Genomic DNA, 17,751 nt, shown 5'->3' with positions numbered 1-17,751 from the left:
CAACGCCAGTTTCACGCATCTTAAATCTCGTATTCGCAGTATAAAACCGTAATATCAGCTCTGACGAGGAGCCTCCACATGGCAGATCCTATGCTGATTCCCCCGGACGTCTCGAAGCCGCTGTATGAACCGACCGTACACTCGAACTGGCGATTCACTTCGCTCGGACCTCCACAAATGTCCATCTCCCCCACCCTGGACGAGGGTTCCCAGGGTGTTGCTGGTTCCCCTTAACCCGGTGCCCCTTTTCCCCTTTCCCCTGAAAGGGATCCATCTGGTAGCTCTGGTGGTTCTGGTGGTTCTGGTGATTCTGGTGTAGCCAGGAACGTGTTCCCTCGTGTACATCAACGGGGAGAAAAGAGCGAGAGGTAAAAGAGGGAGTGAGATAAAAGTGGTAGGCGCCGAAAGAGACGAAGGTCGGTGGTGGCAGTGGGGAGAACGGGAAATAGTGCTTTTGCTATACATCACGTGGCAGCACATTTCTTGGCGCCGAACTGGTGGGGGTGTCGTTTTCCAACTGGCAGAAGTCCCTCAGAGCTCGTACCATTCGCACACCAGAAAACACAGTCCCGGCATTCTGACCTGGTAAGTCACCAGAGTCAGATCGCGACAAAGTGAGACAAACAACAATCTCGCTAGTCTCGTTAATTAACAATAACCCAGGGACAAAAAATCACCAAATAATATCACCACCAACAATGAATAATTAGAAAGATTCGAGTAAAATTTCTATTCTCAACGCAAACACCCAAAGGCCAATTTATTTATTACCTAGTGATTAACGTCGTTTATTAATAAATTCCAACAATCAGTGAACGATACTTAAATTTAATCGAATTATTGGAGAGAATAGTGTTTACTGGAAGCTCACACACTTGCGGAGATATTATAACGTGAGAATTACAGGAGAATTTAGAGTCTTGGAAGTTGAGAGCCCGTTGAGAATTAAAAGTGTTTGTGCACGAGGTGACCACGAGGTCGATTTATTATTGAACATCAGAGGTGAAATTCAATGTTTGTTTTGTATATTTACAGTGGATAAAGTGTACAAGTGGTTTTCGTGATTATTTCTGGGTGTTTTTCGGGGTATTTAAGTTGATATTTATCTGTCAGTGAACTCTACCGACGGTTTAAATATCTGGCAGAATTGAGTGTTCGAAGAGCGTTTCGACGAGGAGAACGTCCGCCACGTGGAGGCAACGAATATCTCTCTCTCGCGACTCATCTCTTTGACATTTTTATTTTGTGAACATTATCATTTATTTATCGTACTGTATAAAATGGATCTTCTGTGCTGTGAGACCACGGAAACGGAATGCAGGGCTTATGCTGATCCAGCTTTGCTTGGTGATGAGAGGGTACTTCAGAATTTGTTGAAGACTGAGGAACGTTACGCCCCCAGTAGCTCGTACTTTGAATGTGTCCAGAGGGACATATCGCCGATCATGCGCAAAATTGTCGCCGAGTGGATGTTGGAGGTGAGTTTTTTTTTTTTATTACAATCTAACGTGAAGAGATATCATTTCCGTTACACGTGGCCACTCTGGGGATATTTAAATCACTGGCATTTAAATGCCCTTTGCGAATGGACTTTGGTCTGGACAGTTTGGATTACAATTTGGATTACAATCGTCATCACAATTTGGATCTCAGCTTCGACTTCAGTTTTGGTGGAATATTTTTTTGTAAGAATATTCAAGTTTCAGATATTTTTGAGAGATTCTCATGGGGGATATCCTGCTGGTATCACCTCAGCACCCGCACGTGCGCGAATATTTCTCGAGGTCGGCGATCCCAGACCACTCTAACTCCCTCAGTGCCATTTGCCTTGACATCCGGCAGAAACTTGATTACGGCCTCTTGTAATACTGCCGAGTGATTGGTTTCTTTTGGACAATGGTTTTACAATCGCCGGGGAATTCCATGGATTATTGGATCGGCTCGTTCGTTTTTATGGATCAGTCTGTAGACATTTTTTTTTAATCAAGAATTCAATGGCCCACGAATGTCTCCTCAAGTTCTCACGATTTTCTTTCTTACTTTTTTTTTCGATAAACCTCGTGGTTTCCGAGATATTTACAGAATAGTATTACTCACTCTTATTGAGAATCTATTTTTGGATAGGTGTGAGAAGGAGAGGAATCGATACTTCGAACACTCGCAGATGGAAATTTATACATTGACGTAACTGCTACCACTGCAACGACATCTGCGAAGACGAAGACAGAAGAGCCTCTGACTTTTTTTTTTCACTCGACAATTTTTTGCTTTCTCTACCCCAGGGGAATTCCTGCGAATCTGTCAATTCTCGTGGGGGACAAAAAATCGAACGGTTATTTATTATTTTTTTTTTTTTCTGTGAGGATTTTGTCGACCTTCGTGAATTTTTAACACGTGAATTCCGGGAACTCAGGTATATCAAACCTCGTCGGGTTGAGAATGAAATTCCGCACACGAGGCAAATGAAGTTTTTGTCGATCTTTTTTTTTCCTTCTTTTTTCTTCAGTCGTACACAATCAGTCTTGGCTTCCTCTTTCATTCCACTATGGTAATAACTCTCTCTGCATACGTTTCCTGGTGGACAATGTATCCGCGAGTTGAGGGGGGACAAAAGGAACAAGAGAAGGTGCAAGTGGGACATTTAAACGTGGGGAAAACAAGAGGGAATAATTTTCGATATTGGGATACTGAGGTGTCGTAATGAGAGTGGCGTTAATGCACTTAAACATTGAGTGTAATTGCTGTTCTGGACACTGGGGATTTGTAAGAATGACCTTGGGGTGGAGACGGAGAGAATGTGAGAGATGTTGTATAAAAAAAACGTGACTGGACTCGCTGAACGTCTGCCAAGTTTATTGGCTTCAATTCCTTCAACCCAGACTCTAGCCGAGACCAATCGAACCCCGTGGGATCACTGGGAATTTCAACCATCTTATTCATCATCTCCAGCTATTGCATATTGTTATGCTAATAATCCCTGAGGAATTCCATATATATTCCACCAGATGGAAAATAGTAAACCCGTTCATTGTCCCAACGGTGCATCGCTTTTAGAAATAATTCGTTCTCACTCACAATTCCAGATAATTCAATGGCATTTAATTGCAATTAAGATTTTTACTGACAGGATCGCGAATTGGTAACAATTCTTCTGGAACTCTCTGTTTATCAATGAGAATTCCTCCAGCATTCCGTTAATTTTATCAATCAATTTTTGACGTACAGCATTTAGGATGGATTCTTGCAGGATTCGATAAATTTTTATAAATAATCATTATTGCAAGTAAAATTCACGAGAATTATTGAACAGTGAATGATGAGTAGAATTCGAAGTTCAAGACAATGTTTATTTACGTGGATGATAATTTATGGAGATGTCGGGAGATCCAATGAGGATTCCTCGAAAAAATTTTAATTCACCGATGAATGATCCCCTATTTTTACACACCCGATAAATGAATGAAAATGGATTTGAGTTAATTATAAAACAAATTAAGATGCGTGGGAGGAGGGCAACCGCTTTGTAAAAAAATCCTAATGCAATTACTCGAATGAATTTCTCATCAACAATAACTCTTGTCCTGCAAGAGTGGATACCTCGGAAATCGCAAATCCTCACTGCTCTTTTTAATTGTCCCCTCATTATTATTGTTATTCCTCCATCGCCGAGGGATTATAATTGCCGGAATAAAAGGGCACGGGGTAGTCTGCGTTACGCTCATTACCCTCCATTTTTTCAGTTCTATCAAATGATTGCTGACGCCCCTCGACAATTCATTCGCTTCTTTAATTTTTTGAAACAAAAAATTGAAGATAAGAGAAGTTGTGGGATGTCTGTCGCGAATCGTTATCTGTTTGTGGAACAAGTCAGAATCGTGAAAAATGGAATATTGGATTGATAATTTTGAAGATTTCTCGTGCTCACCGCGTGTTAAATTCGAAAATGGCGACTGCTACGGTGTGTAGATTTTTAAATGGGGATAGATTCATTGTACGATGTTTACTTCCTTCGGAGCTCGTTATAGGAGTCCGAGGATATGTGCAAATCATCGGATTACTCCGCCAAGTGTAAAAATATGATTAAGCCGAGATATTTAAGAATATAAAGTAATTCAGTCGAGGTATTTCTTCTAACATTCCCTCATTAATTATCCACTCAGATCAATCCTCTTGGAGATATTTCTCAATCAATTTGGAGGCACTTTACGTCTCTCTGAGTCTCACAGACTCTCATAGAAAACTGTGGGAACCGAAAAAACTTTCGTGCTCGTTTGAAATTCTTGCGAAATTATTTCAGGTTTAAAGATTTTATATATCTTCTCTATTCTGCGGAATAGAATATTATCCTTGAAATTTTTTGGTGGAGAACTTGAAATTTTTTGCAACGAGACATTCACGGGAAATTTATATGCATTTTATTATTTAAAAATCGTGTAATTATTTTATTATTAATAATTTTTTAAATGGTATTGTGAAAATTCCGGGAACTAAATGCATTTCAAATTCAGAATAATTAATTGAACATGCACAAAAGCGAGAATTGCAATCAGCACTGAAAATCGTAAGAAAATCTAAAAGTTTTGAAATAGTTTGAAAGAATTTTTGTTGTTTTTCAGGTTTGTGAGGAGCAGAAGTGCCAGGCTGAAGTGTTTCCCCTGTCGATGAATTATTTGGACAGATTTTTATCGATCTGCCCAATCCGAAAATCACAATTACAATTACTCGGTACCGCCTGTCTTCTTCTGGCATCTAAACTACGAGAAACGAGGTCAGTCACAGCTGAGATTCTCGTTTTCTACACAGACAATTCCATCACACTCGATGACCTATGGGTAAGTTTAAATACCAAAACATCAACAAGAGTTGTATATTTTCGCGAAAATATCCGGTAACATCGGGAATTTAAATCAAGAGCACAACTCCCGACAGAATAGGTACTACACCCATCTCTTATTATTCTCCAAATTCAATTTATTTATTAACGTCTCAGTAGATGCTCAAATATAAATTCATTTACAACTCAAATTTACTAACACCCGCCTAAAATGTCACATAACTGTCCAAAAAAATTCTCATTGTTCGTCAATTCTTCGGTCTACAATGAATAATTGTTAACGGTTGTTGATACCGTTAGTTTACGCCAAATTCATACCTGAATTGGAAATGTCGAGTGCGATTTTAATCTAGTACCGGTGGACATCAAAATAATTGTGGAGTCTAGATCCTCCATGAAATTCAAATTCTTTGGGGACTAGGAAGTGGCACATGTATTCAAAGGGATGAATTTTTGAAAATTCAAATTCTCCCGAGACAGATTTTTTTATCGGCTCTCTGGGCACCCGAGGGGGCGATACGTCTGGTTATCACTCGCCCGTTACTTCCACACCGACGAATTCGCGAGTTAGAACCCATCCGGAGATAATTCCATTCTCGTTTCTCATATGCATTTTTTTTTCGTCTGTTTCGTGTCACGATACTCGTTTTTTTTGCCACGCAAAATCCAAGTCGAGATGATTTTGAGCGTTGAAAATTGAACGTTGAATAGTCGGTGTTTGAAGTGGCATGATGCAACCGGAGATCAGGAGATTTTTTTTTCAATTTTTTTTTTTGACAACTCCAAAGCGCAAGCCAGAGTTTCTGGCAAACAACCAGATAGCTTGAGCAAGCCTAAATAGATAACGCGACTGATATGAGGAATTATTTAATATCAAAAGAGATGGGTCTATGACAACCTACGTAACCCCCTTCTTTCCACACATCGCGTCATTTCGATCTCAATCTAAAAACCTAAAAATTTATACTTCAAATGGTTCATTGGAATATCAGGAGAAATTCCAATGTCAGGAATTTGAATTCCTCTTTGTATCAATTCAAAACAATTCTTTACTTTCAATTCACTAAATCATCCTGAAAATCTGGAAAATGAAAAATGAAAAAAAATGAATTAATGCGGTGATCGTTCTCAATTTTATTCGGTAATAATATTACCCCTCAAAATATTCCCAAAAAATCCTCCAAGTTGAAAGATTACATAATATGAATAAATTACTTCGCGAAAATACTACCCTGAAAAACATTACAAATCGAGAAATTGCGATATCATTGAATTCCATTCTCCAAAAGAAATTTCCGAGTAAATAACTCATCACAAAAATTACTCTCATGATGAATTTTCTCTCTGAAAACCCACAATTCCTATCCGATGCACTTGATAATGATAAAAACCCCCCCAAAAAATGGCGAAGCACATGGTGTTCGGTAATTTGCAATCAAAACAAATCCGAACGGGTGGCGCAGTAGGAAATGGCGAAAAGGGCGTTTCCCCTGTTTTTTTTTTGAAGGGCCGAGTTGTTATACACGGTGCATTATCGAATTGGATGAAGCAATGTGTCGCAGTGTATCTCCACTTTTGAATTCCGGCCTGGTGGGTCCCTGGATCCACAGGAGCCATGAAAAGCAGGTGATAGCCAGGTGGTGTCCCTGGAAGGGTGCACCGGGCCCGTGCCTCAACGCCAGCTGCATCTAACAGCCTGTTGCACCCCTTCTTTATATCGTTTCTTCTTTCGTATTCTTTTCCTTTTATTATTTTCCTCTATATGCTTTTTTTTTTATCCCTCTTTATTCCTTTTTACATCACTAGAGACGACAAGTAGGAGAGAGGAGTCAGAGACACGTCCAAATCCCACAGCAGCTGTTTTCATTCCAGAGAATTATGTTGAATGATTTTATGGGAGCCGCCATTTAATGGATGTATATCACTCTTGGTGGAGATAAAATCACCCTCAAGGTGATAGATTCAATTATTGATTGTCTCCAATCCATAGAGTCTCATTATTTCCTTAACTTATTTCCTGAATAACAAGTGCGAAAAAAAATTCTTGCAAAATAGAGTGAAGACTGAAAATGCCAGGAAGTCTTAATTAATCATTAATTACCGTGACCTGATGAGTTTAATGAATAAATATTAGGAGAATGGAATAAATTGAGTGTTCAGTTGGTATTTGAATTTTTTTTTAATCCGAAAATAACGAAGTGGATAGGAAATTTATATCATCTGCATTCTCAGGGAATCAAAAATTCAAGTTACCGTTGAACCTCGTAATCCTCAATTATGATGATTGTTGATATTTAATGAAAAATTTTGTAGTGAATTCCCCTGAAGTTCACTGGAGTGTTAGGGAATTCTTATCTTGCAATCGGTGAAATACGGAATATAATTCAACAACCCACACAGATAATTGTCCTTCGAAGGGGGAGGGGATGCCTCAACCACCTGCCCCTGCAATTAAACCCCCGCACGTGACTCGAAAGAGAGGTAATACCTCCAGTCTACGCAGTTCTAATTTAGCCCACCGACTGCCTTCGCTCTCCACCTGCTCATTTCTGGATACTTGAACTTTTTTTCCCTTTGTCTTCACCCTTCCCTCAATTCTCCATGCACATCCGTCCATCGCCACGATAATAAACCCCAATAACAATGAAAATAAAGTCTGATGCACAAGCTGCAGGGTGAATTGAAATTTCGGAGCGAAAACAGATGACCTCTAAGAAATTACGTCCGCAATACTTCTTTCATCGTTATTAATTGCCATGAATTCTCATAAGAACAATAAAACAATTCCTCAACCACGAGATATATTATAAATAATAAATATAAATTTATTACAATCTTTTCTCTCAACTCCCAATCTGCAATTATGAGAATTGAGAGAATTGAGAATTAGATATAGAAATCGTTTTCATAATTGGATTTAAAGGAAAAATGTTATAATGATGAACCGAAAATGTTAGTCAATTGGCGAGACAACAAAATAATATAGTACTTGAATTAATTGGGTCTTGGGAATTATTGCAAGAAAGTTGAAAGATTGTGAAGCGCGTAAAGAGACACCTGCGCACTTCGGCGTGCGTTCACCTTGTCTCGTTGATCGAGTAAAAGATCGAGTAAAGGATCGAGTACATCATGACATATGGCATCCGCAATTGTGCATTTTCTTTTGATCCCGGGATGGGGCTGATCCACCGAATAAAAACCCCAGGACCGGAAAGGGAAGAGCGAGGAGCTCTTTGTGGCGTCTAAAAAAACACGCGTGAGATCATTTCTCAAATTTTAACTCAACTCAATTTTAACGCACCAATTGTTCCCCCCCAAATCGCAAGTGGAGCACTTTCAATTCACATCGAGTCTTAACACCGAAAATCAAATTCGCAAATCTATAAATTATCAAACGATCCAAAAAAATCGTCAATTTTCAATTCAATTATTTTAAAAATTAATAATTATAATATTTATTAATAAACATACGAAAAATTCAAGGAAAGTCCTTGAATTTCAATTTCTCGAAAATTCGCGAAGTCCCAGGAATTTCGAAGGAATTCCCCGGAAATTCAAAAGAATTTATAATTAGGTATTAATTCCCCCGGAAAACTCCAGACTGTCATGTAACTTTCGTCATCCTGTCACTAAAAAATGAAAAAAAAAACTGCTCCAGAAAAGTCTGAAATTCCATTGACCATTTCCCCTTGAATTTTCCCGAAATGAAATAAGAATTTTTACCAGAGTCTTGACCCAAATTGCGGATAAATAATGAGCAGGTGAATAATTCCATCACCGTGTGGGATACCTCAAGGAAAAGTACCTGCCACGTGCAGAAGTCTTTCGCCAATGTCCCCATGAAATTAATTAGCAAAACGATGGACTAGCCGATTCGATATGAGTCCCAATAATAAAATTATGGCGTGAATAGATGAAAAAAATTCCCCAACCATCACAAGAATAACTCACGAATTAAAGAAATTAAAACCTCAATTTAATTGATTTCATTCTCCCCTCGGCCTGTGAAAGGCGGTAGACGAAATATTCGCATTAGAAATAGTTTGACCGTGAGGCGTTCGTGTGGAAGAGGTGGGGCCGTCGACCTGATCCGAGGCCACCGTTCTAAAACCCTGACTATATACGAACAAATCCAGACCTCCATGAAAAGAGCTTTCTAACAATTTTCGTTTTCTTTTTTTGGCACTAGCGGATGTGACGTTCCAAAAAATTGACACTGTGCTATTCATGACATTTAGGTCATAAGAATATGTATGAGTTGGGAATCATTAAATTTCCAGAGATATCTATTTCCCAATTCTCCTATATCTGTTACCCCAATAATACGAATAATAACCAAAAGGTAAATTTTTCATCAAGCCATAAATTAATTAATAAATCCTTCAGGCTTAACGAGAAAATGCAATAATTTTTCTCGAAACCCAAAATTTTGAAATCAAGATTTTAATGAATTAAACTAGACTCCCCAAAAAACTGCCAATTAAATAAATCTCCTGAGATTTTGGTTTGAATGATCATCATCCCCAGGATCAATTAATATTGGATGAAGCTATTTAGGCCAGTCTTCCCTAATCACCAGAGTTTCGCAATCTCAATCTCATGGTGTAATAAATCACCCAGGAAATGGTGAATCCACCAAAGGTTCCCCGTTTCTTATTCATTTTTTCTTGAAAGAAGGTAGAACAGATGTGCCGGAAAGGTAGTTTCCAGGAAGGAAGGATCCTCACTGGTGAGGGCTGGTGGGGACGAAAAGGTTGGCGATAGGACCAGTTGGTGTTGTCGAGGTGAACGAAAAACCTCGAACACCCAGTGGTCTCCGCCAATGGTTCCCCACTTCTCTGACATTTTCTCTTCTCCTGGGGACTAGGCATTCCGCTCTGGGTTCGGCATTGTACTTAATTTTCGGCCAGAATGGTAAACACCTTGCTCACACAGGCGCCGCCCCCCTATCTCTCTTCTTTTTTATCCTCGTTTCACATCGGCTCATTCCTTTATCCCTTGTTTCTTCCCTCAGCAAATCGTGTATATTCCCAGGTATAGATTCCTCAACGACATGTGGAGTCTGATAAATCGAGAGGACCCAGTTTCTCGGAATTTTTACATTGTCTTTCGCAGGAGGAGATTGCCCATTTTTTCTCATCTCCCTTTCGGATTTTAAATCGCTTCGGTTTCCATTTTTTTTACACGAATTGCCAAATTATTTATACATCAATTTATAGCGTTATTCGGATGGGGAAATTGATTCTACAGAATTTTTCAATTTGCTAAAATCCCCAACGAAATTCAAATTTCATTGATTTGAACATTCAAATAATTTTTGCATCATTCATTCACCTGGAGGTTTCATTGAGTTCAGAATTTCCAAAAATTCCTCATAGCTGCGAGGATAAAATATTTTTGTATTTCGGGATGCATCGCCATTTAATTCCCCAATTTGTGTGGGCCCACGTGCCCCTTCATTTAAATCCTCAAGATCACCTCATGGAGAATTCCATGTTTATCCAGTGCATTACATGACAAGCACGTACCAACCATAACTTCTCCGAATATCAATGCTTCCAAGGAATGATTATTGTTTGAACGTTTTTTTCCAAGTTAATCGCATGAAATTGAGTATCCACACTCATATGCCCCCAAGTTATCTGTAAATAGAGCGATGGAGTGAATGAAACAAAGGGGGGAGTCACGCTCACGAGGCAACGGTGCCTTCGTCTCCATCTTCCTCGGTTTCCCCTGGTCTACACTTTTTACACATTTGCTTTCTCTCTCTGGGTACGTAGTGCACGGTACGCTGCGTACACGCTCGAGTAAAATCCCAGGATCTTAACTCGAGTCGACCATCTACCTCGAGGGCACTGGGGTATCGTAACATCCATCCCCTTAGTTCCTCAGACGTCTTCAATATCCACATGAAAATTTACCATTAAAAAAACAAATCAAAGAAAAAACGTCACCAATCGTGCGAAATTACAATTTATTAATAAAAATTGCGGGATTCTTATATTTTATCCAAACTATGGGAGAAAAATATTTTTTCTATTAAACTTTTCTGCAGACCATGTCTCTTAGTTCTGAACATATTTATTTTTAAGTAATTAGGTAAATTTTCAAATGGCCTAATGAGGATTGTTTATTGAATTTTTTGCAGAGGTGGGAACAGCTCGTTGTATCGAAACTCAAGTGGGAACTGTCAGCAGTAACACCCGGTGACTTTCTTCTTCACATACTGAGTCGTCTGCCCATTGATTCTTTGGCGTGGGACTCACTCATGGTCAGAAGACACGCACAGACATTCATCGCCCTCAGTGCCAGAGGTGAGAAAATATTTTTTTCTGCACATCGATGATTTTTTTCAAATCCCCACAAAGGATAGAATCCCTCGCCGACAACTTTTACCTCTTCGTCATGGCTAATTTTGTAATTATCCCGATAGCTCGTGGGCACCTGGGGAAAGTCCTCGAAACATTCCCCCTACCACTCGTAATCTTATCGAGATAATTCGCAGTTGAAAAGTCAAATTGAAATTCTCCGTTGAATTTCTTTATTTCGTGCAATCGGCTCTCAAGTGCAAAATTACACAATTCATGGTGAAGAGGTAATAAAAAGTTTCAAGGATACACCCTAAATTGTCTTATCGCATTCTTCTCTTATCTCGAGCATTCACTTGCACCAGACGAGTGGTATTTTTTTTATTTCTTCGTCACCACTCGGTCAATGCCTTCTCCTCGGTACCTTTAAACCCATTAGCATTCATGATTTTAACGATTTTCTATTGGTTTTATTTTCAGAGTACAAGTTTTCCATGTACACACCCAGCATGATTGCAGCGGCAAGCGTTGCAGCGGCTCTTCATGGGCTCGATTGGACGGGAAAAAGTGGTTATGGACTCTCTGGACTGCTCGATGAGCTCACCCGCATCACTGCCATTGAACAGGTTCGTTTAATTTTCTCGCCACAAAGTTGATTATCTTCTCGTTATTGATCTTACTTTTTTTTTCCAACATCCTCCATTAAAAATTACTCGAGCCAGTGGAATTCTCCCTCGACAATTTATTAATTACGATAATCGTATCAATTTCTCACTCAGTTTAGAATTTTTATCTTTTTCATCGTTCAGCCATTGCAAAATTGCAAACATTTCTCAACAATTCATTAAATGATGTTACGAGCCCTTCAAATTATTTTGTATTCAAAGTCATTCTCATTGGCTCATTATCTCTACGATCCCTTTGACGTTGAGAATTCCGGATAAATTCAATGCAATATCACATGAATTTAGAAATAATGGAGAACAGAATGTTCTTCGAAACGACTTGCGGTGGATTTTCAAAAAATATTATTTGCAGAAATTATCTAAAGGAGACACATTCCAATTAAATGGCAGACGAGAATTCCATAAAAATAAGGAAACTCTCATTATTTTAAACAGAGAATTATTCTCGTTTCCTCGTTATCTCTAGGAATTCCACAAATGAGTAGAAATCACTTGAAAACTGCATGCTCACACAAAAAATTTTGTGCCAATCAGTTCCAGTTGAAAAAATATATATTTTAAAGAAATCGTCACTTTTAATTTCGATTTGTACAGAGATCGGTAAATATAAATAGGTAATTTATATTTTCAGGATTACCTGCAGGGATGCTTCGAACAGATTGAAGAAATGGTGGCACAGGCGAGAACCACAAGTCACCAGTCTTCAACAACAAGTACAATCGGAACGAGTGCACCAACAAGACCGTTGGGGGAACAGAACACGAGCCAGGACAAAATGATGGAGCATGAGAAAGCAGGAACCCCAACTGACGTGAGGGATGTCCATTTTTGAGCCCTGGCTCGGTGTTATCATGAAATCGGAGCTCTTGTTTCAATTTCTCTCCACCAAGTTAATGGAGGAGTCCTGGATAAAAGTACGAGATACCTCGAGGGAGTCTGGAACGCCTAGAGGAGAATGCCAACGTCTCATGAAATTTCTATAGTGAAGTTGACTAATTCGTCTTTTATCATTCACTATTATCGATTAAATCGAAATTTTTTATCGACTCTCTTTCGATGAAACGCTGATAATAAAGTACTGGGACGTTCTGGGGGAAGGCAATGCAATACGCTTTACGCTACACTTAATTTTTAGTATAAAACGAATGATTACTTTTTACGTTTACATCCAGAACGAGATACAGGTAAAACGATAGTAATTATTCTGCGTCACGAATTTTTTGACGATTGAGAGGGGATAATAGAGCGAAAAATATGTTTATAGGTAGGGAGGAGATACAAGTTATAGTAAGAATGAATACATATAGTCATACCCGAGTCATTTAGCCTTTTGTACATATGTGAAGAGGATTTTTTATGTTTACAGAAACTGCTAATGTTTAGTTATTAATGCATCTATTTTTTTTTTATTTGTATAGAGGAGTGATGCTTTCGTTTTATTTCGGATCTCTAAGTCGAGTTGTAACAATGAACCTCCGAAAAAAAAGAACGTGTTGATCTAGTGTGGAAGCATGTGTGTGAGAGAGTGAGTGTTTCATGAAACATGTATTTTTTTATGAAAAAATGAGGAATAAGGAGGAAAATATGAGAGATGCGAGTGCAAGAGAGAAGTTTCAATTTGTCAGCGGATTTATTTCTCTTTTGCCACCTGTGCAGTGAAAATCCCGTGGAAATTTATCAGTCCACGTTAATATATATATTTGTAAAAACAAAAAAATTTAATTTCTTTTTTGTGAACGTCTTGTTGGGAACCTGGGGATTCCGTTTTGTAAATATTTATGGTGGAGATGTTCTCATCGAATGAATCTTCTTCTCGTTTTTAAGGATGTAAGATAGATGAACAAAATAGGGAGGAAGTGTATGGAAGTGTATGAACGAATTGGGGTGATTATGCCGGCAAGATCTGAAGGGTTTTCTTGGTTCATTGAGCGGAACGTTCAGTGCCTGGAAAAAACTGGTTAGTACTTAAAAAAAATGGGTGGACGACGAATTTTATAAAAAGTGTAACATAGAATCGAATCGTTGGAAATTTTCTCATCATTTTTCTTTAGTCAATGAGATACGTCGTCTTCGTCGCCCTGCATTGATGAATGAATTTATCTAGATAGATTACGTTGTCAATAACCAAATTGTAGTACAATCTAGGAGCGAGGTAGCATAAGAGTACTGGTTGAGCAACTCGAAGAGATACAATGCATTTACGTGTTGTCATTTACTGATTTCAATTGTATTTTTTTTCTGCGTTTGTTAAATGAATTATTCTGCGTTTATTATCATTTTTATAAAAATGAGAATGTGCTACGGAAGAAAATTGTTTTTTTTTTTGCTTTTTATGATTATTCCGAAGATTCTGGTCGAATTGGGGAGTGGGAGGAGAAGAAGCTGTTTATTTTTTAATGAGAGAATATTTCTGGAAATGATGAGGATTTCTAAACCTCTCATTTTCACGAAATTCGTTACTTTTTGAAGATTATTTTACGATTATCCCGGGAATGAGCGAGTTGGTAATGCAATTACTTCCTGAACTCGTTGCATCGATGATATTCGCGAAATAATTACAGAATATTTTTCAGACTCGTCGTTTTCCATCGCTCCACAACAAACTTAACGCCTGAATTGTAAATTCCGTTTAGTTTCTCCTATACAATGCTAGAAGTCGGAATGTTCAACGACGAATGGAATTTTTATCACTATTTTTTTTTTGGAAGTCAGAGACACAATATTGTCACAAGTGTTTTCATTCTCTGCCGTTGAAAATAACTGATATACCTCAAAACTCGCAAAAAAACATGTTCACAAGATTCCCGATTATCGTCTGATCGCAAAGGCACGATTTTAGCCACTGGAATCACAATAAATATTTTTTTTTAATGTAGCATACTTTAATCCTATAATTATTTTTTAACGATAACCAGAAAACATGTAATATGTAGAACCCAAAACACTTTTGTACATATCAATGTGCGTTAACGATTTGCGCATAGTCGATTGAGAATAAAGTATTGGTATTTTATACAACCAAAGTAATTGTTTCTATTTTTATATTTTTAAGGGAAACCTAGATTTTATTTTTACCAAAGAAAACGAGCGATTGAAAAAGCAAATGATTACCTGATATATTTCAAATAGTCACAAATTATTAAATTATATCAATTTAAATGCACACGTAAAAATGAAATAATTGTAAAATTTATCAATTTATTAAAATTTTCAGAAAATAGTTTTCACACTCAAATTAAAATCACACTAAACTCATAAACTCATAAATGAATCATAAATGAATATAAAATTCGGACACACAGAGGAAAGCAAAATGCAGAAATAATTTCTATTATTACGAGTTGCTAATTTTTTCATAATACAAGTGGACACCGTCTTCCGGTTTGAGGAAGATGCCACGTCTGCAAACTCTCGCTTCGTGGGATGGATTTACCGAAAATCGATAATTCTGGAGCATTCTGATTAAACCTACAGCTGTCTGCAGACTCCCAACTCTCATACCTGAAAGATCGGACCGAAATTGATTGAAGAATTTCGGTAGAAAGTTGTACAGTAAAATTCAATAATTAAAATATTAAAATAATAATATTAATATTACCTATGCATATGCGAGGTCCTTCGCCGAAGGGCATATAAGTGCACGACTTGAGATTTCGCTCATCCTTAAATCTGTCGGGATCGAATTCTTCGGGATTTGGGAAATAATCAGGATCCATATGAATTCCAGGAAGAGCTACGTATACTGGAGTTCCTCGTTCGATTATTACATCAGTACCTGGAATCTAAAAAATAAAATATTGTTATTGTTCTGGAATTATGAAATGATTTCGGAATACCTGATAGTCTCTGTTGGAAACTCTATCGAGTATCGGTGCGGGTGGATAAATTCTGAGGGTTTCACTGATAATTTGCATGAGGTAGTTCATCTGCTTGACCTTCTCGTAAGTCAATTCACCACCTTCAAGCTTCTCAATTATTTCATTTCTCACGCGATCTTGAATATCCGGAGATTTTGCTAGTTCCCACAAAGCGAATGCCATGGTTGTGGCACTCGTTTCTAATCCAGCGACGAAGAAGAGACATGACTGGGCCATAAGTGTCTCCTCGTCGAATTCTAAATAAAATAAAAATATGAGTATGTTCATAAATGTTCTTCGGTATGAAATAAATATTTAAATCAGATGTTTGGGAATTACTGAAAGGGCCATCATCGTTCTCATGCCTCAATTTCACCAGAGTATCCATGATGTCTCCTCTCTCGGACTTGGTATCCTCCCTGGCCTTCATTGAACTTCGAAACATATTTTTAAAATATGTTGTTTGTTGTCCAAGGAAGGTTGTAAATAAACAATGCTCGAATACACGTGGAAAGAATCCCAAGCAAAATATTGCGATCGCCGAGATGAGGTCGTCCGCAAATAACTGTCGACCTGCAAAAATATTTCAATACGAAAAAATGAATTTATGAAAAAAAATTTTAAAAAATTCTAACTTCGAGTGTAGAACTCCGAGGCTGATTTCTCAAAAGAATTGGTGTGCACTCCAAATGCCAACGACGAAATAATATCAGTGGTGTATCTGGTAGTGGCGTCTTTAACTTCGATACACTTCCTCCCCCCTGAATGATTTTTGAATTGATTTTCCAAATGCGTTGCGAGGGATTCCGAGGATTCTACCATGAGTCCAAACAATCCCTTGAGTTTTCCAGAAGAAAATGCTGGAGACAACTTGTGCCTCAGGTGTTGCCACTCAGGATTATCAATGGAGAACAAATTCTGAGTTCCTATCCTATCTCGGCTGTTCTTCGGTGCAAAGTAGCGGCCGGAGAAGACGTTGAAATCCTTGATGAACATCTGCTTGATGAGTTGAGGATCTCTCAGGAGGAAAAACGGCTGCTGGAAGATATAGATGCCGAGGAATTTTGATCCTGGCTCGGCTTGACTGTAGAGTCGACCGAGAAGCCATCCCGGGGATATTCTACCGCATATTGAATCCGCGAAATTTCCAAAAAATAAATTTGTCGGAAGGGTCGGAACACCCCGTCTCTGCCAGTACGTCAACTTCCACTTCGCCCAAATGAAAAAAATTCCGCATAACGCGCAAATACTCGTTATCAATGCAGCAATAGAGAATTGCATTGCGTTGGTTTCACTGTTTCCCGGAATACTGCGGAGATGATAGTGACGATCATTATAAACTCTCGGTGGAGTGACGCGAATCGTAGGGATAGGGGGGACCGCTCGAGTTGACGGAAAAATCTCATGCGCACTTTAGAATCATTATCTTTAAAGACTACACATTATAAACATTTTTATTTGATACGAGAACATTTTTTCTAGAGTTGATAAAATTTTTTCTAGTATACAGAAATTATTTTTGTGAATATAGTCATCATGGAGATTATTGAAAATACCGAAGACTGAAATTATCGCGTTGGAATGTCTATTTCACTTATAAAGCGGTATAAAAATGATTCTGTAATCGAAAGATAATGAGTAAGAACAGTAGAAGTAGAAGTATTGAGCAATTCGATAAGAGAAATACTTTTATTTTCTGTGGAATGATTCTGTATTTGTTTAGATATGATATGATATCACCTTTGACTTGTAGGCGGAAAAAATATCCCTGGAAAAAATAGCCGACACACCCAAAACGTGTTAAAACCCACCCAATTTGATAGACCATAGGAAAATTAGAGTCCCTGAAAAAATAGATAACGAAAAAAATAATTAAATTAAAAAATAATTAAATTAAGCGAGTTTTAACACGTTTTTAATGCGTGGGATATTTTTTCCCTGGGATATTTTCTCCGGGATTTCCTTTGACTTCATGATATTCCAATATTTATCTAGTTTTCTTTCACCTAAAATAAGATAATAAGGATCGTGCAGTTGCAATCAGATTAGAATGATCCTTTCCTTTC

General features: G+C 38.1%; 2 protein-coding genes across 2 annotated transcripts; one reads left to right on the top strand and one right to left on the bottom strand.

The window, feature by feature from the left end:
• Positions 1-536: 536 nt before the first annotated feature.
• On the top strand, positions 537-15,136 carry CycD (cyclin D). Its single transcript, XM_011299903.1, has 5 exons — positions 537-1,478; positions 4,617-4,832; positions 10,983-11,148; positions 11,623-11,768; positions 12,460-15,136. Exons 1-5 carry the CDS (start codon positions 1,281-1,283, stop codon positions 12,658-12,660), a joined length of 927 nt encoding a protein of 308 aa, XP_011298205.1. The 5' UTR covers positions 537-1,280; the 3' UTR covers positions 12,661-15,136.
• Positions 15,007-17,012, bottom strand: LOC105263607 (cytochrome P450 6k1). The gene is made up of 5 exons (XM_011299916.1): positions 16,321-17,012; positions 16,025-16,258; positions 15,665-15,942; positions 15,427-15,610; positions 15,007-15,329 (listed from the first exon to the last, which is right to left on the bottom strand). The coding sequence occupies exons 1-5, from the start codon at positions 16,964-16,966 to the stop codon at positions 15,163-15,165; spliced, it is 1,509 nt and encodes a 502-aa protein (XP_011298218.1). The 5' UTR covers positions 16,967-17,012; the 3' UTR covers positions 15,007-15,162.
• Positions 17,013-17,751: the final 739 nt, after the last annotated feature.

This window comes from Fopius arisanus, unplaced genomic scaffold (genome assembly GCF_000806365.1).
Source record: "Fopius arisanus strain USDA-PBARC FA_bdor unplaced genomic scaffold, ASM80636v1 scaffold00001, whole genome shotgun sequence".
Lineage (NCBI taxonomy): Eukaryota > Metazoa > Arthropoda > Insecta > Hymenoptera > Braconidae > Fopius > Fopius arisanus.
This window is presented reverse-complemented; position numbering and strand designations above follow the sequence as displayed.

Bases quoted from the DNA above. Each gene is read 5' to 3' on its own strand.
- LOC105263607 (XM_011299916.1), bottom strand. From the start codon at position 16,966: ATGCAATTCTCTATTGCTGCATTGATAACGAGTATTTGCGCGTTATGC. The intron at 15,943-16,024 runs GTAATTCCCAAA...TATTTTATTTAG, and splicing joins GAACGATGATGGCCCTTTCA to AATTCGACGAGGAGACACTT. The intron at 15,611-15,664 runs GTATTCCGAAAT...TTTATTTTTTAG, and splicing joins TTTCCAACAGAGACTATCAG to ATTCCAGGTACTGATGTAAT.
- CycD (XM_011299903.1), top strand. From the start codon at position 1,281: ATGGATCTTCTGTGCTGTGAGACCACGGAAACGGAATGCAGGGCTTAT. The intron at 4,833-10,982 runs GTAAGTTTAAAT...AATTTTTTGCAG, and splicing joins TCACACTCGATGACCTATGG to AGGTGGGAACAGCTCGTTGT. The intron at 11,149-11,622 runs GTGAGAAAATAT...TTTTATTTTCAG, and splicing joins CATCGCCCTCAGTGCCAGAG to AGTACAAGTTTTCCATGTAC.